Raw genomic sequence first — 27,500 nt, 5'->3', positions numbered from 1 at the left:
GCCTGTTGGTCGGTCTGTCTGTCTCTGTCTCTTTTCCATTCATCTATCTATCTATCTATCTGTCTGTCTGTCCATCCATCTATCTCTCTGTCTGCCTGTCGGTCAGTCTGTCTGTTTCTGTCTCTTTTCCATTCATCTATCTATCTATCTATCTATCTATCTATCTGTCCGTCCGTATGTCTGTCTCTCTGTCTGTCCGTCCGTCCATCTATCTCTCTGTCTGTCTGTCGTTTGTACCATTCTATCTTCAGTATCAGTCATGCATTTCTGTCTATCTATCTGTCTCTCTGTCTGTCTGTCGGTTTGTCTGTCTGTCTCTCTGTCTCTTTTTCATTCATCTATCTATCTGTCTGTCTGTCTGTCTTCTGTCTCTTTTCCATTCATCCATCTATCTATCTGTCTGTCTGTCCGTCCGTCCGTCCGTCTGTATGTCTGTCTCTCTGTCTGTCTGTTCGTCTGTCCGTATATCTGTTTCTCTGTCTGTCTGTCTGTCTGTCCGTCCGTCCGTCTGTCTATCTCTCTGTCTGTCTGTCGTTTGTACCATTCTATCTTCAGTATCAGTCGTGCATTTCTGTCTATCTATCTGTCTCTCTGTCTGTCTGTCGGTTTGTCTGTCTGTCTCTCTGTCTCTTTTTCATTCATCTATCTATCTGTCTGTCTGTCTGTCTTCTGTCTCTTTTCCATTCATCCATCCATCTATCTATCTGTCTGTCTGTCCGTCCGTCCGTCCGTCTGTATGTCTGTCTCTCTGTCTGTCTGTTCGTCTGTCCGTATATCTGTTTCTCTGTCTGTCTGTCTGTCTGTCCGTCCGTCCGTCTGTCTATCTCTCTGTCTGTCTGTCGTTTGTACCGTTCTATCTTCAGTATCAGTCCTTCATTTCTATATATCTATCTATCTATCTATCTGTCTGTCTGTTTCTCTGTCTGTCTGTCTATTATCTATCTGTCTGTCTGTCCATCTGTCTGTTTCTCTGTCTGTCTGTCCATCCATCCGTCCGTCTATCTCTCTGACTGTCTGTCGTTTGTACCGCTGTATCTTCAGTATCTGTCGTTCATTTCTATCTGTCTGTCTGTCTGTCTGTCTGTCTGTCTGTCTCTTTTCCATTCGTCTATCTATCTATCTGTCTGTCTGTCTGTCTTCTGTCTCTTTTCCATTCATCCATCTATCTGTCTGTCTGTCTGTCCGTCCGTCTGTCCGTATGTCTGTCTCTCTGTTTGTCTGTTTGTCTGTTCGTCTGTCCGTATATCTGTTTCTCTGTCTGTCTGTCTGTCTGTCTGTCTGTCTGTCCGTCCGTCCGTCTGTCCGTCTATCTCTCTGTCTGTCTGTCGTTTGTACAGTTCTATCTTCAGTATCAATCCTTCATTTCTATCTATCTATCTATCTATCTATCTATCTATTTATCTATCTATCTGTCTGTCTGTCTGTCTGGCTGGCTGTCTGTCTGTCTGTCTGTCTATTATCTATCTGTCTGTCCGTCCATCTGTCTGTTTCTCTGTCTGTCTGTCCGTCCATCCGTCCGTCTATCTCTCTGACTGTCTGTCGTTTGTACCGCTGTATCTTCAGTATCTGTCTTTCATTTCCATCTATCTGTCTGTCTGTCTGTCTGTCTGTGTCTGTCTGTCTCTTTTCCATTCATCTATCTGTCTATCTGTCTCTGTGTCTGTCTGTCTCTTTTCCATTCATCCATCTATCTATCTGTCTGTCTGTCCGTCCGTCCGTCTATCTCTCTGACTGTCTGTCGTTTGTACCGTTGTAAAGGAAAAAAACAGTATTAATAAAGTAAACAAGAGAAATACATGTTGGATGGAACTGAATATAGAGTTATAGAGAAGTTAGAGAAGTTGAACAATGCTTTCTGATTTTCAAGAACTTCACATAATTACGTATGCATGACTCTGAGTGTAATCTGTAAGTTACTACGTATTTGTGCACTTTATTGTAATTCGCTTTGGTGAGAAAGCACTTTCCGGACAGTGAAATGTACATGCGGATAGGAGCAGTCCTGGAGTAGATTAGGGGAGTGATGTTTGTCAATTAAGGAAAGCAGGTAAGAGGCTTTAGGTCAGGACTGAGATGGATCACCGCTAAGTCCTTCTCCTCTCGTGTCTGTGTTAAGCCTAAAAGAGCGTGTGAGAGTGACTGTAGGTCATATTTGCTTGTGTCTGGCAGATAAATTTTGTTCCTGAACCAGAAACCAGACTGGGTTGTGAAATTAGTTTATTACTGAATGGACTTGTAGAGTCAGAAAAAGGTCAGAGCTTTTTGGATGTGTGTCAAATAATAATTTTTATTTTTTTATTTTTGGCGAAGACACTGGCAGTGACATTAAACTTGAGCAGCAGGAACTTTGAGAACAAAATAATTCCAGTGATCCTAGGCTAAAAAACTTGACATTTGCTCTGTCACTATGTTCCCATTTAAGCTAATACTACATATTAGAGTTACATTAAGCATACTGTACAATTTGTACGACTATGTCTGTTATAACTATATTTGTAATTGAGGGAAGATATGTCCGTATTGGCTTGTGGTTGACCCATCATGAAACATTATAGAAGAAGGGAAGATAAGATTGCCCTGAATTTAAACTGGTGATAAACTATATGGGATTCAGCCCCCAGAAAAGATTCATATGGATCATTAAAGGGATAGTTCACCCAAAAATGAAAATTCTCTCATCATTTACTCCCTGATGATATCCCAGGTGTGTATGACTTTCTTTCTTCAGCAGAACATATTTGAAGAAAAATAGAGAAATATCTCAGCTCAGTAGGTCCTTAAAATGCAAGTGGATGGTGATCAGACTATTGAAGCTCCAAAAGGGGCTGCTTTGGACGGTTTAAAAGGACTTTTTTTAGGTTTCAAACTGGTAATTTCAAGGGTATTATGCTATAAATGTGGTTATAAGGACATTTCTAGTGTCCCCATAATTCAAATCACTTAAAAAACATACTAAACGATGTTTTATTGAAAATGTAAAAATGCAGAAAGTTTTTTGTGAGGGTTAGGTTTAGGGGTAGGGTTAGGGTTAGGGGATTGAATCTATAGTTCATACAGTATAAAAATCATTATGTCTGTGGAGGGTCCTCATAAGGATAGCAAAACTGTTTGTTGTGCAAAACTGGATTTCAAATGCAACATATTTCCAAAATGAATATACAGTATAATAAACATAATAAATAAACTGGATGCTTGCTGAATTAAGCATGCAGTTTGATAAGATCATGTGACAACAATATGTTATGCAACTATTTGAATGATTTTAGTTGCATAATGAGTTCTGTTTCATATACTGTTTTTTTTTTTTTTTTAATAGTGATGCAGTATTCAGTATGTAGTTAGATAGGATGTCATTGATAACATAGCCTGTGTTAGTTCATAGGTCAGAGAGCACACTTCGGTTTCATACGCCAGCCTTCTGCTTGTATCATAGTGATGTCATGATGATGGCATAATGAACATGTTTACATGCACACCAAAACGCAGATCACTATCAAATATAATCTTATTAAAAAATTCAGACAATGCAAAAAACCCACATTTACAAGAGATTTGATAGCATCTTTTATTCTCTGCTTTTAGCAACAGTTATGCGCACAACTCTTGCACACATTAGATAAGCCGGTAAGAACGGCGGTAGAGGTGATTATATGCAACTTGAAATCGGGGTAATGTGCCGAACGGTTTTTACTTAAACAGTTTATAACCTTTCCCAGATAAAAGAAAATTGTCTAACAAGACCACACACGTTGTTGGCTTACTAAGTATAATTGGTGTGCATGTAAATATGCTCAATGACTGTTACAGATCTGAAAGTTCCCAAAAGCTCCTCTACCTTCACATAAACCCACCAACACACTGAACTTCTTCACCATCTGTACAGAACAGAGATCTGTAGATTAGTCTCAAGCTGGCAGTGCCCCTCATAATGGGATTGCACTGTGGGCATTTAGCCATGGTTAAAAATACAGTAAGTGTGTAAGTGTGTGCCAGTACATGGAATTAGGATATTTTTTCACCTCCTGGCAAGATTCTTAGCTGGTTGCTCTGTGCAAATTTGCATGATTCATAATTTACAAGAAGTCAAATGTCTTTATGGTGCACACACAGGAGGTCTCAGTCATACCAGTAAGCAGGTCCAAGAGCGAATTATATTTTCTGTTTTTAGATCTAAATGTGCCTACATGGTGTTCTAATCTACGAGGGAGGAAGTTTCCATGGAATTTGGAAAAGTGAGGAAATGTGTTTCCATGGCATTTAAGGTCTCTTAAATTATCATGTAAAAATTGTAAGATCTCAGATCATATTTCATTGTGCCAGAATAGCTTAAAATGAAGTTCTGGCTGTGTGAAGCATGCATGAATGCATATTTTGTGTTTGATCATTGAACAGCATTCATAAAGCAGAGCTCTTTTGGCATGCTTTGTTCAACACGATTCACTGATCGGTGGATCGCTTCCTTTCAGGATCATGGGTAGTGTAGTTCTTCACCAGAAGTTCCGCTATTAAACATTTGTAAAGTTGAAATATGCGGACTGATGGCTTCAGAAGAAGCATATACCATCAATGTTTATTTACTTTAGTGCTTTTATTCCCCAGTGGAATAAAAATGAATGGGTTTTTGCGCTCTGTTGAGACAACTAATCACATCACGTGGCATGAGACTATAATTAGCCATAAATATCAAAGCGCCCACCCAACAACCATCTCTTACATAAGTTTGGAGAAACTCGGCACATTGCCTTTTTTTGTGGCCGGGGCATCAGAGGGACATTCTTGGCTCTTGGTTAATGGGCAACACAAAGCCGCATTGATCAGAGGGTCCGTGTGAATGAGACATGGACACAGACACCCTCTCTGGTCCTCCTCATCCTCATGGGGTCCACTGCACAAAGGGACCTACTGTGGATCCACTGCCTCCAGGAAGAGGCAAACAAACACGCACACACATAGACAGTCATCCACAGCAATGAAGTTATGTAGCACAGTCTGTTCTTCTTGTCTTTGTGATGTCCTGTTTGTGAGAGTGTGTGTGTGCGGCTAGAAGAAAAGTATAGGACAGACAGTTGTGTTTAGGTGTCAGATGGATGTCAGACTTTGCAGAGTCTTTCACGAATTGAGCCAAAGACAGACAGGTCTTCACTTGAGACATTCACAGAGTTGACTGGCCATTTCCTGTGGCCCAATCTAGCATATGCTGGACCAGGAACGGACTTTTGGAGACATTGTGTTGGCTGTAGTCCTCCGATCCAGATATCTCCTGCATTTTTAGCCCGATTTCACGCACGTTGGACAGGGACTGACATTTGGGGCGCAAAGCTAGGGAATCTTAATAACGACAAAGCATTGGAGAGCGAAAGGATGGATTATGAGCTAATCCTAAATGATTTGGACATTGTGTTTGGACACTGTATAGAGAAGTATCAACGTTCTTGTCATGGCAATTAGAACTTCAGGAATATACAGATAAGGCACCATGACGTTGGCAGCAAAACTTGATGACCTGGAGGCAACACTGGAACACATGCTAATGGATGTGTTTGTAAGTCAAAGGCAATTTTCTTTCTCTACACTAACAATAACTACCAAAGTATACCATGGGATTGCCTATGGATTTAAATTTTCATAATCGATCGTCATGGAAATTAACGATCAGAAAATCGTTTCATCGTTAACGTTAATATCGCAAAACGCATGTGGAGGACTCCAAATAATATGTGCATGTAGCATACTGTTTAAATATAATTTAAATTGTTACACTTAAGGAACGCAAGAATTGGCATTTTCCTCTTAAAATACTCTTAGTTCGGTGTATTGTAATACATTTAGGCTATGTTTAGTACAAATTTGTGAGTTTAATTACTGTTTATGAATCAGCCTACTCCTAAAAATAACTTCATATATACATCACTTGTATACCTATTTGAGTTCATTAAAACCTCACATTGTGCAAGGCGTGCTGAGTGACTCCAGCCAGGTCTCCTAAGCAACCAAATTGGCCCGGTTGCTAGGGAGGGTAGAGTCACATGCTGTAACCTCCTTGTGGTTTCTATAATGTGGTTCTCGCTCTCGGTGGGGCGCGTGGTGAGTTGTGCTTGGATGCCGCGGAGAATAGCGTGAAGCCTCAACGCGCGCTATGTCTCCGCGGTAACGGGCTCAACAAGCCGCTTGATAAGATGCGTGGATTGACGGTCTCAGACGCGGAGGCAACTGAGATTCGTCCTCCGCCACCCGGAGTCATTACGCCACCACGAGGACCTAGAGCGCACTGGGAATCGGGCATTCCAACTTGGGGAGAAAAATTTCTGACCTTTGGGCTTATATTTTTATTTAAAATTAAGTCAAATTATAACATGCTGCGTAAACACAGTCCTTAACATACAGTTTCTAAGGTAATGGTGAGATGTCAGCTGAATGTGCCTTCATGCTTTCCTGACAATCGCTGATGTTGGGATGAAACAAGGAGATCAACAGTGCTTGTTGTCATGTTGTTCGTTAACACACTATCACGGTTTGTGCAGAAAACAAGTTCATTTATAGAGAAGCGCTCCAACATTGTTTACATTGAGCCCACTTCATCTCCAATCGATCTGTGCGGCTCTTGTTCTGTGATTCGGATAAGAAGTGACATGCAGCGGATGACTGTATAAGACAGCCTTATCAACATCTGATTGCATGATTACTGAACGCATTTGTCCTGAAATTAATTAATCGACGATTAATAAGGTTAATTGATCAAATTATTAACGGCAATTAATCGATTTTCGATTAATCATCAACATCCCTAGCACTACCATGTTTTTTTGGACATAGCACCATGGTACTATCATCTATATCTTTAAGTACCATGTAAATACCATGGAATGTGAATATGGTATAATGGAAAAATGGCTGGATTTTCCAATTTGATACCAATTCAGTTTTGATTCATTTGGGTATACTTTAGTTATAATATGCATATGAAAGCAATTTGATGATTTTCAATACCTATTTCGATACCACTACAAAAAGATACAAATGAACAAAACAGTGCTTGAAGTTTTTAACAGCAGTATTTTTATTTAGTTTTTATTCCCAATTTGGAATGCCCAATTCCCGCTACTTAATAGGTCCTTGTGGTGGCGTGGTTACTCACCTCAGTCCGGGTGGCGGAGGACAAGTCTCAGTTGCCTCCACTTCTGAGACAGTCAATCCGTGCATCTTATCACGTGACTTGTTGTGCATGACACTGCAGAGACTCACAGCATGTGGAGGCTCATGCTACTCTCCACGATCCACGCACAACTTACCACACGCCCCACTGAGAGCGAGAACCATTTAATTGCGACCACGAGGAGGTTACCCCATATGACTCTACCCTCTCTAGCAACCGGGCCAATTTGATTGCTTAGGAGACCTGGCTGGAGTCACTCAGCACACCCTGGATTCGAACTCACGACTCCAGGGGTGATAGTCAGCGTCTTTACTCGCTGAGCTACCCAGGCCCCCTTTTAACAGCAGTATTAAGTATTCAAGTAATCATTTAGAAATTGAAAAAAGCAATTAAATGAAACATAAAATGATTACAAATCTGTATTCTTCTCCCGCTGTTTATGTTCACTTTCAATCTGCAAGCATTAAGATACTATTCCTCGCTAGTTCATGGCTTACGGTTCCATCTGTTCATGATTTTTCTGCTGAAACTTTGTGTTCTGCTGGTGACAGCAAGGTGATGAAAGTTATGATGATGGGAAAAGTTGATGCTGAAATTTCACTGCTGTAAATAACTGAATCATCTCAGCTGAGTGACATGCTGAAACTTTCACATAGCAGTCTGATAGTTAGCATGTGTGTGTTACTTTAGTAGAGGAATAAATGATCGCATTGAAGTGTGTGCATGCATATGCACGTGCATATTTGTGTTTGTGCATGAACTTGAGGGTGCATGTGTATGTATGGGCATGCATATGATGCATATGTGTTCATTTGTATGTGTTTTTGTGAGGGAGTCAGGTTTTGCCTACATTTTGGGGATTGAATGTCCCCACAAGGAGAGTAAAACCAAAATCACCTACATTTTGGAGACTGTCCAAGGGTCCAGGGGTATAAGGAAAACAGTTAAATAAACATATTAAATAATGTCTTAATGAAAATTATTCTTTCTGTGAGGTTTATGGTTAGGTAAGGGGATATTACATATTATTAGCTCAGTATAAAAACAATAGAAGTCAATGAAAAGTTTGAATACAACCAGTGTGTATTTCTTTTGCATGTATACTGTATGTTTTAACCTAATGACTTTGATAATCATTGCATGGATTTAATAGTCAAATAACAGTCTTTTTCTCTCCACCCCTCGTCAAAAGCGTGCCATGCCTACAGTAAGACTTAGAACAGAACAGAGCTCTGATTATTTTGACCCATCCCTCTTATAATCCCTTTATTTTAATCTCATGACGCAAGATCTTTTAAGCAATGCCTCTGATGATATTTTTGGAAGTGATTCATTTTGCTCTGAAAGAGTTTGATTGCCATGTTCAGTCTGTCATGTTACGTAAATGCTGGTATCGGTGAAAGCTCACTGTATGTTACTCTATTTACAGTAAAGAATGAAGGATATCTTCTCAGTGTTGTATGTTGTCCTCAATCGACAGCATTTTATATTTGCATAAAGTAATTGTAGCCTCAAGCAAATAGGAATTCAAGGTAGATGCACTGGTGCTTTTGAGATATACTGTATGTACATTTTGTATACTTGCCCCATAGACTTCCATTGTAATTGTATTAGTGTCGAGACATTTTTTGTTTATTACAAACTGATGTATGACTCTAAATACCTGCACTGAACCCTGATTATTATTATTTTTTTAAATGTTCTGGGTTGAATGCAAGTTAAGCTCAATCGACAGCATTTGTGGCATAATGTTTATTAACACAAAAAAAATAATTTCGGCTCATCACTCATTTATTTAACAAAAAGCTCAAATTGCAGTTACAGTGAGACACTTACAATGGAAGTGAATGGGGCCAGTCCATAAGCGTTAAAATGCACACTCTTTCAAAAGTATAGCCAAAAGACGGAAATATTATACGTTAACATGATTCACCGGCATTTCTGCGTTTACCAGATTACTGTGTTTTCCAGTGTTGCGTTGTCATGACAACAAAGACGTAATATTGGATAAAACTTTACACAGATATGGTTAGTAAGCAGATTTCTGTCACTAAAATCATGTTTTGTGGCTATACTTTTGAAACAGTATTTTAATGTTTATGGATTGACCCCATTGACTCCATTGTAAGTGCTGAACCTGGAGCATTCCCTTAAAGTGTCTCTATTCATGTGTGTCTTGATTCAGTAGTCCTGGTGGCAGAGGGCATCGGCAGTAGTTTGTCAATGGTCACCATGGGAAAAGTGGGGTGGTGTAAAGGGCAAAGCTGGCCATGACTCCATTTTATCACCCCTCCGTCACAGTACACAGTGGTTTGTGTGTGTGTGTGTGTGTTTGTGTGTGTGTGTGTGTGTGTGTGTGTGTGTGTGTGTGTGTGTGTGTACAGATGTGAGTCTCCCAAGAGTAACAACGACCAGCTAAAGGGTGAAAACTGGTCACTATAGAGAGTGAACACGAAAGGCCATTGTGTGTAAGCGTGTGTGTGTGTTTGTCTGGCTTTTGTATGCGTTTGGCAGCACTAAAGTGTTCCTGCTGTATTCAAAGCGATTTCTATTGTAAATACATCTAACATTGTTCCAATGTTTCAGCTTGAAGAAACTGCAGGTTCTTTCTTTCAAGTTTCCAGTTTACATAGTGACGGCACCCAGTATTCAAACGTTCCACCGGGGATAAAACTCCCCGTCCCGCACTCTCGCTTCCACTGTTGTGGTTTATTTGGAGTTGTGAAGAATAGGTCTTACGTAGACCCTTGTGTGCCTTTGCCATGTGTTATGTAAGGCATCTTTTATTGCATGTACTGGTGAAAGAGGCAACTCCCATTTATTGTCTCACATTGATATTTATGTCACGTGTGTATCACAAGGATTTTATGGAGTGACTTGGAGGACAGGGAGGGAATTTATGTTCTGAAATAGTTAGTGTGCCCTCACAATTGGTTTTGCATTCTCTCGCAGTAGTTTGCATCAGGGACTAAAAACTAAATGTTTTTTGCTTCGGTTCGTTCTGAGCAAAAACTGTATTTTTTAGTTCCAGTTCAGAAGTTCCACAGCCTCTTTTCCAAAAGGTTACCGGTTAGAACTAAATAAAAGAACAGTTAATAATGTTGTTTTTAAAGTGACAGTACTCTGCCCTAAGGGGTGCGTGAAATACCAGTTGCAGCGTTGCCAGATTTCGCCACAGAAACAAGCAACCTGGTCTGGACAAGCCCAAAATAAGCCACTTGCCTCACAAAAATAAGACACAAATAAGCAGTTTTTTTTTCCTGTGTGGTGGATTATCAGCATAGAACTCATAACATCTTATTCTCAGCCAAAGCCCGGCAGCATCAAATCTGTATAATGCATCATATCTAACACATCACAATACGTTTTGCATTCTCTAATAGTTTGCAATACCCTGCAATAGTTTTATTTTCCACAACGATAAGTACTGGGTTCCCTCAAAATAAGTTTTGCATTCCCTCAATAATTTTTGCTTTCCCTTGCAATCTGTTTTGCATTCCCCTACTTGACGTTTTGTGTTCCCTCAAAATAGTTTGCGTTCCCTGTCCTCTCAGGGGCTCCCTGGGATTTTCACTGTTCTTTTGAAATAAATAAAAAAGTTTGATATACTATGTAGACATATTCTGAAGGGGCGTTCCAACTAAAAGTGATTTGAAGCTGTTTTTGGTGCAACAAGCATTGACTAACACTAGAAATGGACTTCAGAAAGAAAACCAAAATGCCACAAGAAGTGTAGACTATGACACCTTTCAGTCTTTTTTTCTATAGTGATAACACAGCATGTCAATATTCTCTCCCAAAAATGTCCTAAAACTATCTGCAACACTTGATAACCGATATTTGTACTTTTCTAATGATCGTTTGTAGACTCTATCACTCCAAGAGCATTATCAATACTTGGCTTCACCATGTGAATTATTCAATCTGACCAACAATTCAGAGCTGTCAGCACTTGTGCTTTCCCCCTCTCTCCGTTATCAGCCTCACCCTTTCCCACGATCAGTACTGCTACACCGTTTCCTTCTCCATCCAAATGTTTTCCGTTTATACCAAAGTAGGTCCTACACTGGGTTCAAACCCTGAGAACCTCTCAGTTATAGAACAGCGTTGGTGTGGATGGATGTGGTTGTGGGCTGTTGTAATAATTATGGTAATTTATGAAAATTCACTCTGGAAACAGCCATACAGACTGCAACGGCAACAATCTGACCATCTGAGGACACACACACACACACACACACACACACAGTGCCATGGGCTGAGATTACAGGTTCAGTGTAAAAAGGGTCTGGAAGAGCCCCTGCAGTCCCAGTACTGAGGCAGAGCTCCAACACCCCATTAAAACCAGTCAGCAAGACTCAGCCAATCCTCCCCCATCCCCTGCAGTACTCTCACTCTCAATCTCTTGTGTTACTGAGGGTGTTTAGAGACTTTGTTTGTGTTATTATATTGGTTAAATTCATTTATCCGAACTGTGAGAGTGTGACAGGTTCATTTACCTGAGATCATGTGTTTTTAATGGTAATATGTTTAGACCTATTTGGTGAAATTGCTTGTAAAAATGATCTGGTGTATACTGTGTTTGTGTGTGTGTACGAATGAGTTTATTTGTACCCCAAGGCGTTCTCTCCACTCTCGAGTTGTATTAATAATGTTACAGTTACACAAGAAGTAATGGCTTTTGTGTGTGTGTGTGTGTGTGTGTGTGTGTGTGTGTGTGTGTGTGTGTACGTACATGCGTGCATGCATGCGTGTGTGTGTGAGTGAGTGTGTATGTGAGTGAGTGAGTGTGTGTGTCTGTGTGACTGTGTGTGTGTGTGTGTGTGTGTCTGTGTGACTGTGTGTGTGTGAGATGTGTCTGTGTGTGCGTGTGTGTGTGTGTGTGTGTGTGTGTGGAGAGGGTATCAACAAAACAAGGTGACATATACAGTACTTCAGTTCCCATGTTTGTCATCTCGTTTTACCACACTGGAAAAATCTCGCCATAAAAACAGTTTCATGACAATTTCTAATAATTTATACGACATGTTGACTTTTATTCCCAAAAAGACCAACCAAACAACAAGCAGAATTTCAAATCGATACAAAACAGGCATCAAATTGTAGCTAGCCTCCTATCCAACAATTTATTTTAAGAAAGGAATCATCGGTGAACCAATTTGGTTACTCATTCCATATTTATTTATGCAAAATTAAAAATGTATGTATGTCAACAACCTGTAATACACTTCTCTCGTTTCATTCCAAACCCTGATGTTTTCTTTCCTCAATGGTAAGAAAACAATCATAGTTAGGTTTTGGTTTGGGTTAAGGGTAAAACTTCGAACATTTTTATAACATCCTCTCTGGTAGTAACGATCGAGTCGTACGGTTTCTTATGATTTTGCCATCTCATACTATTATTGCAGCTTCAAATGAGACTGTGTTGGTTCTTCTACATCTACTGTATAATATAAAAAATGAACCCTCAATGGTTCTACAGGCAGCTGTCAGTGCGGTAAAAATAGAAAGCGTTTTTAATATTCCTAATCTAGGCCAGCTACTGAATGAATGATGCTGAGCAGGGATTCGTACAAGGAAAGCTCCTCTCTCTCTCTTGTTCCCTCTGTGCATGCATGTATTTTATGTATAAGTTCACATTAGCCTTCTCTTAATCTGAATGGCAATGAAATGGCCAATCAGAATCCTATACATAACATTCAAAACATAACGGGACAAACGGGATGTGTTGGCGGTATTTGGGTATTTATGAATTCTCTGGGGTCATAGAGCTCTTGGAAGTTCCCAGGGAAAGCTTTGCTACAGTTCTTCCCAATGCATTATTCCCATTCAAATTTTACATTTTTTAGTACACCTGGGAGACTGGGAACATGACATTTTTCAGCCATAAATTCCTGTTTCACAGGGGTATAAATATTAATTTAATTAATTTTCTTTATTCATCACACATTCTACATTTGCACATATACAGTGAAACTCTTCTTTTTCACATATCCCAGCTAGGCTGGGGTCAGAGTGCAGGGTCAGCCATGATATGGCACCCCTGGAGCAGATAGGGTCAAGGGCCTTGCTCAAGGGCCCAACAGTGGCATCTTGGCAGTGCTGGGGCTTGAACCCCCGACCTTCTGATCAGTAACCCAGAGCCTTAACCGCTGAGCTACCACTGTCCCGTCAGTTCTCGCATATCCCAGCCAAGCTGGGGTCAGAGCGCAGGGTCAGCCATGATACGGCGCCCCTGGAGCAGATGGGGTCAAGGGCCTTGCTCAAGGGCCCAACGGTGGCATCGTGGTGGTGTTGGGGCTTGAACCCCTGACCATCTTGTCATTAACCCAGAGCCTTAACCGCCAAGCCACCACTGCCCCTAAACAGAAATTCTTACCGGAGTAACACACAAATATGAGGTAAATATGAGGTAACACACAAGCCACATTCCCTTAATCATCAATCACAGTGGGTTAGACTAAAGAATAAAGTTCTGATGTGTTCTGAAGGGTTGTTGAGCTTCACATAATGGGAAGTGGCTATAAGAAAATAGCCAAAGCATTGAAAATACCCATTTCCACCATCAGTGAAATAATTAACAAGTTCCAATCAACTGGAGATCTTAAGAATTGACCTGGAAGAGGACGCGTGTCTATATTGTCTCCACGCACGCTGAGGAGGATGGTTCAAATGGCCAAAAATTCTATTGGGTCTTTGGGTCTTATAAAGTCTCCAAAACTACACTCAGACTTCACCTACATGACCACAAGTTGTTTGGGAGGGTTTCAAGAAAAAAGTCTCTGCTCTCATCCAACAACAAACTCTAGCATCTTCAGTTTGCCAGACACTACTGGAACTTCTAATGGGACCGGGTTCTAAACAAAAAAAGAGCTTTTTGGCAGCAAACACCAGAGATGAGTTTGGCACACACAGAGAGGTAGCCATATGGAAAAGTACCTCATGGCCATGGTTAAATATGGTGGTGGATCTTTAACGTTGTGAGGCTGTTTTTATTAAAGTCCTGGACATCTTGTTCTGATACATGGCATCATGGACTCTATCATATACCAACAGATAAAAAATCAAAATGTGACTGCCTCTGCCAGAAAGCTTAAAATGGGCTGTGGATGGATCTTCCAGCAGGACAATGATCCAAAACACACATCAAAATCAACACGAAAATGGTTCACTGACCACAAAATCAAGGTTCTGCCATGGCCATCCCATTCCCCTGACCTGAATCCCATATAAAACCTGTGTGGTGAACTGAAGGGGAGTGTCCACCAGCGTGGACCTCTGAATCTGAAGGATCTGGAGAGATTCTGTATGGAGGAATGATCTCAGATACCTTGCTAGGTGTTCTCCAACCTCATTAGGCATTATAAGAGAAGACTCAGAGGTGTTATCTTGGCAAAGGGAGGTTGCAAAAAGTATTGAATAAAAGGGTGCCAATAATTGTGCCACACATATATTTGACAATTTTTTCTTTTTTTTCTTTTTTTTGATAAAACATATGTTGTGTTTGCAATTGTTTTATATCCATTAGAGGATAGATCTATCTATCTATCTATCTATCTAGCATGATCTCCATAAATCTCACTGTCTTGCTGTCTGTTTGCCTCATTTAGTCCTGAAGAGAACAGAAGGACAGACAGGCGTTTAGTGCTGTTTTTAACAAGACGCTGTCCCTGTTAGGACATATAGGCGATAATGTTACACACACACACATGCAGTGATCCCTAGTGTGTAATCTTTTTGGTAGCTTGGGGGTATTTTCCCTTTGTGTAGTCTGTCTGGTGAAAGCAGCAATGGGATTTACAGCTAATCTGAACAGCAGATGGCAAAACATCAGATATTCTGTTTGAGGAGGAGAATGGATATTTTACAACACACATGCACAGACACACACATTATCCTCCCTCGTAAACGCTGACCTATACACAAGAGCATGAACTTTACTGTGCATTTAGCCATGCAAACACATGTACATTCTTGTGTGCCATCATGTGACTCGCTGTGTATGTGTGTGTGATAATGCTCATATTAATCCAGTGACCTGGATTGAGTTTGACTGGAGGAGGCAAGGCTGACGTATCTAGAGCACAAAACATTCCACAGCTACTTCCAGAGAGAGAGAGAGAGAGAGAGAGAGAGAGAGTCAACGTCCCTCCCTCTCTCTTATGGAGCGAAACACACTCACACACACTCCTCGTGAGGAATCAATATGGGATCTGCCACAGTATGGGCTGAAGACATCTGAGACAGGGACATACTGAAGACATCCACCCAAGCACAGGAAACGGACTCAAAGAGGGTGAGAAACGACAAAGAAGGGCAAACAGGAGAGAAAGACAGAGAGACAGGCTGGAAAACAGGCAGAAAGGAGCCGTGGAGACGCAGCGCAAGAGAGGACGAGCGTGCCTGTCTGTGTCGGGACAGCAGACGCAGAACAGTCGCGGACCAGACGCTGGGACACACGCTCATACACACACCATGGTGGTCCAGGCAGCCGTAACACCTGGGAGGACCCGCAGGCTCCTGCTTAAACTGCCGGTGGGGACGCTGAGACGAAATAGTGAAGAGAGGGTAAGACGGTTCAAGGATATCAAGGACTGTCAAGTGCTGTCAGATATGTTTTCATGTGTATCTGTAGTATGTGTAGTATGAGGAGACAATGATGATAATTGCTTGGTTTGCTTGTTTTGTGTTGACATAACTGATGTGCATCTTCGTAAACGCTTTGCATAGGTTATCATTTGAATATGCTTTTCGGTAAGTTCACATGTCTTGCGAAGTGACGTTCTATACTCAAACAATTTTAAATAGCATTTTAATAATTCATTCTTTTTTTTAAATAATGCCTATGCATGCATCTTTTATGACCTCATTTTATTTGAGAGACTATAGGGAATTGGAACATACAAATCGATATTTTAAGCAGCTCTATTCTATAGAATAACAGTTTATAGTGAGCAGGAGCTGTCAAATACTATAAAGCATTATAAAGGTTCAGTATAAAGACATCATAACAGTAGTCCATATGACTCGTGCATTATATTCCAAGCTTTCTGGGGTCACACAACAACTTTTGTTGTATGGACTACTTTTATGGTATATACATTTTTCCCTTTGGACCTTGACAGCAGTGGTCAGTATGAAGTGTTTTTGTATGGAAAAGAGCAGCATAAGAAAATATTGTGTTAAGATTCTACTGGGGGGAAAAAACACAAGGGAAAACTTGATGGCAGTAAATAATTGTGTGTATTTTCTTTTTGCTAGCCAGCTGACACAGTCATGTCATTTTACAGATACATCAGAGATGAAAGGAAATACAAATTATATTCATCTTTTCTTTGATACAGCACAAAAAAAGAAAGAAAAGATGACTAAAACAGGCAAATTGCTAGCAATGTAGACACAGTGTTTGTCTTGTACTGTTTGGACTTCTGTGTGAAATGTTTTTTTTATCTTTTAAAACCAAAAATTGTAACATTTTGGGCCTGTATCGCATTTAAAGCCTTTATTCAGAAAAGTATTGCATTCAAAGCCTTTACTATTTTAAAGGACCAAAGAGGACAATTATATGTGTGACCTCAACACTCGCAACCCCCCACCCCCAAAATGGTTTGGTCCCCCGCCCCCCACTGTTCAAGACATGGTTACGGCCTTGGCGTATAGCAAAGCCAAAATACAACATCCACACGTGGACGCAGAGTCGCACAAGGTTAATAAAAATGGCCTGACTGTGGCAACATTTTTGCAGAATCATATCACATGTGTTATTACACGTATCGCGGCAATTCCGAGTTGAAATGCCCACTGTGTGGAGCTAAAAGCAGGTTCAATTTTCCCCCAATCAGATGAGGTTTTTAATGTTAATGCTCAATCGAGTTTTAAATCAACAAAACCGACCTCCCTACCCTAAACCTTAAACCTAAACCTAACCGATAGCATCAGAAAAAGCAAATGTGAGATGAAAAACACAACTGCATCATTTTGTGGTGTTTCTATTACACTTTGGGTTCACATGTGGGCTCGTGTGCTCTTCAGGACTCGTGTCCCGCTCCTTAACATCACAAGTCGAGCTACCGCACAATCTGATCACACTCGAACAAGCTTGTAAATGTAGTTGATTATGTAATGCAAACGTTAAAATGAGTCATGCACTATAGTGAAAGTGTTTAGATGTCATAAGATAGCTTTGTGTGAGAAACTGGATGAATCACATGATAAGTATTTATGAATTGTCATCGCTATGGCTTTAAGAGCTCTTTGACAGCTTGAATGACAGTGAAATGTGTTGCATAATAGCATTTTTTTTGTTTGTTCAGTAGAGATACAGGTGTAGAGATACATTATAGTGATTACTGAAAACACGCAGCGACCTGCCCAGTTTTGTGAATCACTTTAGCAGACAAAACACTCACAGGACAAGCTTCACTCACAAACACAAGCGCACATACACTGTCATTTACTAGAACTGCCGCAGGACCAAAGTTCTGTTTGTACAGACTGTATGTGTGTGACCATGTGCCAACTTTCATTGTGTATTTATATTACTCTATGTGTGTCTATGAATGCATGTGCCTGCTTTCAATCCCATTCTGAGATTATCAGCACCGATCAATAACTGCCTGATAACTGGTCAATTAACAGATGTGGAAATTCTGGCTATCAGTTAGACATTTTTTTAAAATTTTTTTAGTTATATTGTGTAAAGTAACAGTTCATTTTAATTCAGTAATTTTGTGTGCATTGCATTTGCAACTGTTAAAATGCATTTTAGGGGAGTCCGGGGCTAGTTGTCACAGGGGGAAGTTGTCACAAGGGTTATATCTCAGTAACTATGAGATTTGGAGTCAAAAGTGCCATTGTGAAAATGTGTGTTTTCTCTTGCAGAGGTTTTGTATGTTGGTGTTTAACAACTATTATGAATCCCTCTTCAATTAAATTTTCACTATTATCATATATATAGTTCTTTGTTAAACAAGCGAACATAATCAAACCACACTGGCATACATTATGCTATAAGGGCAGAATTTTACTAAAAGTTTTAAATGTGTTCTTGGGACAAAGGTGTTTTTAATGAAAGTCAGGTTGGGGCATGTTGTCACATTTTGTTTGCACAGTGTGTACGATGTTTTTATATTTTTTTATGTTACCTTTTTCTTCTTTTTCTTTCATGAACTGTTTTACTCTTTAAATTTGTCTAAAAATCCTGTAATAATCTGTTTAATGCAGGTGTAGATTTAAAGAGAGGCGATTTTGTTTTGGTGGTTGTGATGGTGGGAATATGTTCCACCTTCACCACACAATGTTCACACGAAACCTACACTACTGTTTCAGTGGCCGGTTCCAGTGTGACAACTTGCCCCATATAGTGTGACAGCATGCCCTGCTATTGGGGCAATTTTCACAAATGGTTAAAGAACATATAATGTGTTCAATTAACTATATCTTTTTTCATCGGTGAAAATTTTCAGTAGCTTTCTTTGTAGCCTAGACTTTAAGGTATGTGACAATGCAGAAATTGACTTTCAAATATAAACCTTCACTGACAAACATTTACTGGAATAAAAAGTGTGACAACTAGCCCCGGTGTGCCCTACATATTTATCGGCATGTTACATTACAAAGGCCAGTACTACCAAGCTATCTTTCAAATGATATAAAAAGAATATTTAAAAAAATGGTTCGTGTCTGTTATGAGAGGACCTCATTTAAATCCAGTCCTGCATCGAAATTACGAGGAGATTTTAATTTCACTGTACTGTCATATGCAGTGCATCGCTTGCATTCTCTCTGCAATGAGACAGATGTGTGTAATTATAGGAGTATGAATTATAGATTAAAGGATTTCCTTGTGCACATTATTTTTACTGCACCCCTGCAGAGTTCTCCTCCTCTTCACTGTCTCTGTCATACTCTCTGGCCCCGGGGCCGTCCCCTCAGCTACTGCAAAATTACAGGCGCTTAACTGTAACTGCATTGTGGCATCATGCCTACATGCAAGTTCATGCAGACTGACATGCATAATTGACACAAAGAATTTTAAGATCTTTATTCCTTCTCTCTATCCACTGGAAAAGTCACCTTCCCATGTGTGTGTAAGTCAAATTCACTGTGATACTTCATTACAGTGAAAGCAGCTTTCGTAAGCTCTCTTTCCACCATCAGCACCGCTGAGCCGCCGGGCAGCAGAATCCATCCACTTAACTGATCTAACACGAATGCCATTAGCGCTTTCTGCAAAACTGCACCGTGATTAATGTGAGATTGTCGTGATGGCTGTGTTTAAAGGGTCCTCTGCATTGCATGCATGTGCAAGCACGTGCCAGAGGAGAATAGATATGGTAGTCAGGGTTCGAGCTAAAACTTCTTCGTTTGGCCCACACCACCTGTAAGGAATACGCTAAAATCAGAGATTCTGCTGAACACACTGGGATAAATTACAAAAGAGATTGGCAACTTAATCTGAAATCCTGCTGATAAATATGTGTGACATAATATGTGTGGAATGTGTGTGTGTGGAATTAAGCTAAATTCCTTTATCTTTGTATTTACAAGTCTCTTTTTGATGTTTGCATTTTTTAAATCTATTATTTGAAATCTTGAGATTTATTGTTTATTCATTTTTATTTTATAATTTCATTTTGGGGATTTTTGCATCTTAATTGACAAAGGAGGAATTGGGATTATGGCACAATACAAAATACAGCACAAAACAAATAAGGCAACCAGTGTAGTCCGATTCCCAAATAAATGACTCTTATGAGTCAATTCTTTTGAATCTACAGTGTGAAACAAACAGTGCGACCAGTGTAGTCCGATTCCCGAACAAATGACTCTTATGAGTCAATTCTTTTGAATCGACAGCGTGAAACATACAGCATGACTAGTGTAGTCCGATTCCCGAACAAATGACTCTTATGAGTCAGTTCTTTTGAATCTACAGTGTGAAACAAACAGTGCGACCAGTGTAGTCCGATTCCCGAACAAATGACTCTTATGAGTCAATTCTTTTGAATCGACAGCGTGAAACATACAGCATGACTAGTGTAGTCCGATTCCCGAACAAATGACTCTTATGAGTCAGTTCTTTTGAATCTACAGTGTGAAACAAACAGTGCGACCAGTGTAGTCCGATTCCCGAACAAATGACTCTTATGAGTCAATTATTTTGAATCTACACCATGAAACATACAGCATGACTAGTGTAGTCCGATTCCCGAACAAATGACTCTTATGAGTCAGTTCTTTTGAATCTACAGTGTGAAACAAACAGTGCAACCAGTGTAGTCCGATTCCCAAACAAATGACTCTTATGAGCCGGTTCTTTTGAATCGACAGCGTGAAACATACAGCATGACTAGTGTAGTCCGATTCCCAAACAAATGACTCTTATGAGCCGGTTCTTTTGAATCGACAGCGTGAAACATACAGCATGACTAGTGTAGTCCGATTCCCGAACAAATGACTCTTATGAGTCAGTTCTTTTGAATCTACAGTGTGAAACAAACAGTGCGACCAATGTAGTCCAGTTCCTGAACAAATGACTCTTATGAGCGGGTTCTTTTGAATCTACAGCCTGAAACATACAGCATGACTAGTGTAGTCCGATTCCCGAACGAATGACTCTTATGAATAAATTCTTTTGACTCTACAGTGTGAAACAAACAGTGCAACCAATGTAGTCTGATTCCCGAACGAATGAATCTTATGAGCCGGTTCTTTTGAATATACAGTGTGAAACATACAGCATGACTAGTGTAGTCCGATTCCCAAACAAATGACTCTTTTGAGCCGGTTCTTTTGAATCGACAGTACAGCTAGAAACATACAGCATGACTAGTGTAGTCCGATTCCTGAACAAATGACTCTTATGAATCAATTCTTTTGAATCAACAGTGCGAAACAAACAGTGCAACCAATGTAGTCTGATTCCTGAACAAATGACTCTTATGAGCCGGTTCTTTTGAATCTACAGCGTGAAACATACAGCATGACTAGTGTAGTCCGATTCCTGAACAAATGACTCTTATGAATCAATTCTTTTGAATCAACAGTGCGAAAAACAAACAGTGCAACCAATGTAGTCTGATTCCCGAACGAATGAATCTTATGAGCCGGTTCTTTTGAATCTACAGCATGAAACATACAGCATGACTAGTGTAGTCCGATTCCCGAACAAATGACTCTTATGGGTCAATTCTTTTGAATCTACAGCGCGAAACAAACAGTGCAACCAATGTAGTCCATTTCCCAAACGAATTACTTTTATGAGCCGGTTCTTTTGAATCTACTGTACTCAAAAATACAAAAAAAACGTTAATGGAACCGTCAAGGAACCGGAATCATTTAGAGGAATCAGATTCGGAACTGGAATCATTCAATTCCCCATTCCTATTGTTCAGCTTGTGTCACTTTTTAAATTTTTGGCAGGTGACGTTTTTGATCATTTAATGTCAACTGTTACGGTTTACTTTTAAAAATAACCACCTGTCACTCTCACAAACTTAATTTTTCTTGCCCTCTTTACCACTTTCTCTCCCAGTTCTCCAGCTGTCTTTTGCATGAAGGCGTGTTTAATCTATCATATGTCCATATGGGACATAACCGGGGTACATATGTCTCCCATCCTGTTTAACATCAATTAAGAGCTGTCAATCACAGGGCAGTAATGGTAATGTAATTGTTCATACACCCAAAATCCCCCCAGCTGATGAGTTGAATCATATGAAGCTGCCAATCACGCAAAATCAGTTCACTTTAACAGTGATAATGAAACATGATAGAGCATGTTGGTGTTACGCACCTTTTAGAGCTAGCGCTGGTCTTTATAAAGGCTTTGCTATGATGTGACATGTTGTGCATCTGTCTCGCTGGGTTTGGTTGATTGGCTCTTTTGAAACACGGCTGTAATTTAAGGATTTCCTAAGTATGGCAGACAAGGTTTGGGGGGACGGCAGCGGTTGATAAGGCGTTGTTTCACCATTGCTATAAGCAGACAAAGTGATTTAATCAAATGAACAAGGGCTTCATTCTCCATCTCTGATTACCAGCAACCCCTCCCCTCGCTTCTCCTTCTCTCTGCATTTTTTTTTGTTTTTTTTTTTGTTTTTTTGTGCTCTGCCATCTCTCGTTTTCATCTGTATGAGTAATTTTGACTCACGGCTTCCATGGACTGCAAACATACAGCATAGAATAATTCACTGAGAGACAGAAAAACAAAATACAGCAACTTTATTGCTATATAACAATTGTGTCAGTACTTTCACTGTTATTCACACAATTAGTCATATATTAAATAATCGGTTTATCTTTCTTAATTACTTGTTTAATCAATGTTACTCCTTTAATTAATTGTTGTTTTTTTTTATGTTGGTTTTTTGCTATTTTATTGGTAATCTGAACCTTTATTTTACTTTTTACATATATTTTACTGATTTTTTTGCACTATTATTATTATTTATAATTTATTTGTTAAAAATCATATTTGTAATTTTTTTTAAATAATTTTTAATAATTTTTAACAAAGTTAATATTCAAAAATATTAATTCATTTAAATTGTATCAATTAAATTTTAAGAACTGCATTTTTTATTTTATTTTTCTCAAATTGGTTTATTTCCACTTCATTAGTACTCAATGTTTGAAAGGTCTATTATTTCAATTTATTTTACGTTGTTATTTTCACTGTTTTTATTTTATTTGTTAAAGGTTATATTTGCCTTTTTATATATATATATACATATTTTGTAATACCCCAACTTAATGTGCAATACTGTTAATTTAATTGCATTTAATCTCATTTAATTTAACTCTTTTTCTTAAAGAGCCCATATTATGCTCATTTACAGGTTCATAATTTTATTTTGGGGGTCTACTGGAATAGGCTTACATGCTTTAATGTTCAAAAAACACATAATTTTTCTCATACTGTACATTTCTGCAGCACTTCTTTTCACCCTCTGTCTGAAACGCTCTGTTGTATCTCCTGTCTCTTTAAAGACCCCTTTTCCGAAAAGCAGTCTGCTCTGATTGGTCAGATGGCCCAGTGTGTTGTGACTGGTCAACCGCTTAGAGTGCGTGTTGGAAATGTAACGCCCCTTACCATAACCGAAGTAGCCCTTAGGCGGACATTATGTCACGGAATTAATGGCTGGACTGCAAACAGGGGTGGACTGGGAAGAGAAATCGTCCCGGGATTTTAAATAGAAACTGGCCCAAAAGTTGTTGGGGGGGGGGGGGACTGTCCTTTTCTGCATATTGCTGCCCCCTTCGGAATATCACGCCGCCGTTTTGTGGCCTGCTCTGCATAACGCTGTGGCTCATTTCAGCTTTGTCCCGTTTCTCCCGATGACCAGTCCACCTCTGATCGGCCCCAAAGTGCGTCGGCCCACCGGGAAAATGCCCAGTATGCCAGATTACCAATTCAGCCCTGACTGCAAACCAGGCATTTCAGGCAGTTCAGGAGCAGTGTTTTCTGTGGGAGAGAGTAACTCTCTTTGGCGTTGACTTTGTGCTTTGTAGCTTTGCAGACCTATTACATGCACAAACAGCTATATTACACACTAAAGGAGAGGTAAAATCCCAAAAAGCATAATAGGGCCTCTTTAAATCATTAATTGCTACTTTATTAGTACTCAACTCTTTGTAGGACTTATTTTACTCAGGATGCATCTATATGAAAATGTCATGCCGATACAAATATTTTTCTACTTTTCCAAATGTACAAAGAGATACAAAAGCTATTCTATTTTACTAACAATAACTAATTTCCATCGAACATGGATTGGATCTGTTAAACACATGACAGGCCAAAATTTAAGGAGACCCACAATGAAGATAAATACAATTAAACATTAATGTTATCAATAATAATTTTTTCATATCAACGTTTTCATGCTTATGCCGATATGCCGATGGTTTTAATTTGGTCAATAAATAGATACAGCGGTGCATCCATAATTATACTGTTAATTGACATATGTTTCTCTTTGTATGCTGCTAAGCAAATTATTTGGCAAGACAAAATATAAATGTTCAATTATTTCTCATGCCATTAAAAAACAGTACAAGAGGAAGCCATTATATACAGTAACTCTCTATGTGATCAGACTCCTAACATCTTGTGTATAATTAAGTGTGTGTGTGTGTGTTGGTGTGTTTTTGTGTGTAAGATGTCTCTTCACAAAAGGTTAATGTAATCTTGTAGCTGGAGGGCTCTACAAAACAGTAAACTTTTACGCTTGTTGGACATTTGTGACAGACAAATATGTTCAGCTTCATTAGACTGAAACAATGACACAAGCGCTCTCCTCCTTTCTCTCTTTTACCCCCTCGTCCTTCATCTGCCCCACACAATCTCTCTTTCACCCCCTCAATTCTTCCTTCATCCATGTCATTCCATCATTCTTCTACTCTTTTGAAGCTGTTCTGTTCTATTTCCCGTCTATTCTGCTTCCCACTTCCTTTTCCTCCTCCTCATTTCCTCTTTTTGAATCTGTTCAAGTCTGAGTCACATATTTTTTCTCCCAGTTTGTTGTTCTGCTGTAATGTGGTGCGACCAGTTGTTGTTTCTACCCAGATTTCCAATCCAACACTTTTTGCGGAGCAACAGCAGAAGTTTGGCTGTAGAAATGGTTCCTTTTCCCCTCCATGTTTAGTGGGCCGCCGGGGTTCTCCTTGGAGACCCATTGTTGTGTTGGGTGGAATAGGTCTGTGTGTGTGTGTGTGTGTGTGTGTGTGTGTGTGTGCGTGTGCGTGGTTTTAATTGGGCCTTGTTTTGTGTGCTGCTCAGCTAAAGCAGAGTGCTAATTGAGGCTTGTTAAATTTAACCGTTCTGTTGCCTCCTGTTAGGAAACAGGTCAGGCATGATGCTGAGAAAATGTGGATTAATATGCAAGTGTATGCTTAAGGTTGTGCAAAGTCAGCTGTCATTTAAATGGCTCCAAAGTAACACATTTGCAGTTTTCTAATGTGTTGGTCCTATGTGCGAAATCAAGAAGGTATTGAAGCAGATGTGTAGTGTGTGTGTGTGTGTTCGAATCCAGGGCGTGCTGAGTGACTCCAGCCAGGTCTCCTAAGCAACCAAATTGGCCCAGTTGCTAGGGAGGGTAGAGTCACATGGGGTAACCTCCTCGTAGTCGCGATTAGTGGTTCTCGCTCTCAATGGGGCGCGTGGTGAGTTGTGCGTGGATCGTGGAGAGTAGCATGAGCCTCCACATGCTGTGAGTCTCCGCGGTGTCATGCACAATGAGCCACGTGATAAGATGCGCAGATTGACTGTTTTAGAAGCGGAGGCAACTGAGACTTGTCCTCCGCCACCCGGATTGAGGTGAGTAACCGTGCCAACACGAGCACCTAGTAAGTAGTGGGAATTGGGCATTCCAAATTGGGGAGAAAAGGGGATAAAATAAAAAAAATAAAAGAAACTAGTGTTGAAAAGTTTATAGCTTGCTGAATCTGAATAACAACATATCTGGTTTAAAGGCACAGACATGGTAAGGTAAATTTATCGCACATTTACACAAGAATGCATGCTAAGTATGAATGGGACTTGGCTGAGCATTACTGTCAGTGTTTGCATACTTATGTACATTGGCGAATTTAGGCATGGGCGACATGGGCAGCTGCCCGGGGCGGCACGGGGCGCTTGTCAAGGGTGGCACGGACGGGGGGTGCTGAAGGGGGGTTCGCCCAGGGTGCCATACAAGCTAGAACGGCCACCACTTATGTAAAGTAGTTTCTTTCATAAGATGTCCCAGAGTTGATGATTCCGTTGAGATTCAGTTTATTCTTCAATAATGACAGATAGACTTAAATTCTTGATCATTTAGAGCTGTGTTGCATCATAATGCACTTGCTTCTTCAGTTGGGCCTTCCAGTAGTCTTGCTGCACACACACACACACACACACACACACATGCCCAGCTCCTTCTATCACTTTTATTGTTTTCCAATGCATTCAGACATCCCCTCTAGCTCAATCTGATCTTTTAACACACATACACGCATGTGCTCCTCACTGACTTTAGCATGCGAATGCTGCAATATCATGAGTCAATATAAATGAGATGAGTTCCTCCTTACACACATACAAACACAAGGACAAAACCTAATTAGCTGCCTACGTAGACAGTATAGGAATGCTTCCGACACAAAGACTTTTCCAAAAGGCAGGCATCATAATTATGCTGCCTTCGAAAGCCAGAAACATACTTTATGCAAGTACTGTACGTGTACGCAGATGCAAGAATTTCTTTCGGATAAGGAGCACTCTTTTGTATGATGCACGCAGTTGCTGCCTATGTTGAGCGTTCCTAATCAGATTTAATTTCAGTTTAGAAGTTCTGTTTCAGATAGGATATCTGCCAGAAGGCAGTAAACAGCAAGGCAACTCACTAGGTTTTGAAAAAGAGCCTCACACAGTATGTTAACGTGCAGTTGTAGTCGAGCTACAGCAGGTCGAGTTACAGTCTTCAAATATGTCCAAGTATACACAATGTGTAATCGAATAATTGAAGGAAGGACTTCAAATAGTCCAGGTGAAATCAATGTTGCCAACTTTCTGCCTGCCTAAAATGAGAGACTTGTATTTTGATTAACAGGACATTTAAAAATGCCTTACATGAAAAATGCTTAATGGTTGAAATTACATCTCATACTTTGTTCCCATAAACACCCGTTCTCAGTCGGGGGTCAGCGGGGGTCACCGTCATCCCTCAAAACAGGATGCATCACCCCCCCTTCTAGAATATTCCTCCGGCATGAACAAATGCAGAGCTTTGTGCTAAAAATACTAATAAAGAATGGATCATTTCACATGCATTGGAACAGGCCTGTCATAGAACATCACACACACACTCGTATTTGACTCATCTTTCTCTTTCAGTAGTCTATTCATGCCATTGTGGGGGTGTGTGATGGTGTGCTTGGGTGTTTTGGGAGGAAATGCATCAGCTTTCTGTTGGTGGCCTTGACGTGAGTTACTCTGGGCTTTATTTCTCTGGCTCAGAGCATGTGTGTATGTGTGTGGCTGCCTCCTCTGCGTTCTCGTGGGTTTGCGCTATTATGTTGTAATCCTCATAAATATTTATGGTCATAGAAAGATTCAGGAGCAAACACTTATTAGCCTATATGCAAAATGAAGTAGGTCAGTGCGCACACACGTGCTCACATACATATGCACATGCACAGAAACTTCAAACAGCTCTGCTGCACAGGGACAGCAAGTCAATCTCTCTCACTTGCACAACTCTGTCTCTTTTCCCTTCTGCTACATGCTAGTGAGGATGCCAGAGTTTTTTTTTTTTTAGTTTTTTTTTTTTTCTGTGTGTGTGTGCATGCATGCGTGTGTTTG

The 27,500-nt window shown here is 40.1% G+C and overlaps 1 protein-coding gene across 7 annotated transcripts in view; it reads left to right on the top strand.

Annotated features, from left to right (window-relative positions):
- LOC127416677 (FERM domain-containing protein 4A-like) overlaps nt 1–27,500 on the top strand; it is a 232,445-nt gene that overhangs the window by 79,229 nt on the left and 125,716 nt on the right. For 2 of the 7 annotated variants that reach the window (XM_051656162.1, XM_051656164.1), the window contains exon 1: nt 15,332–15,721. The exons of 2 other annotated variants lie outside the window; for them this stretch is intronic. In XM_051656162.1, the coding sequence (XP_051512122.1) occupies nt 15,629–15,721 (93 nt within the window). In that variant the 5' untranslated portion in view covers nt 15,332–15,628. Of the gene's footprint in view, nt 1–5,094; nt 5,543–15,330; nt 15,722–27,500 lie in introns of those variants that run through there. 3 more of the 7 variants (XM_051656163.1, XM_051656165.1, XM_051656160.1) reach the window with 3 other exon arrangements.

This window comes from Myxocyprinus asiaticus, chromosome 26 (genome assembly GCF_019703515.2).
Source record: "Myxocyprinus asiaticus isolate MX2 ecotype Aquarium Trade chromosome 26, UBuf_Myxa_2, whole genome shotgun sequence".
Taxonomy (NCBI): Eukaryota; Metazoa; Chordata; class Actinopteri; order Cypriniformes; family Catostomidae; genus Myxocyprinus; species Myxocyprinus asiaticus.
This window is presented reverse-complemented; position numbering and strand designations above follow the sequence as displayed.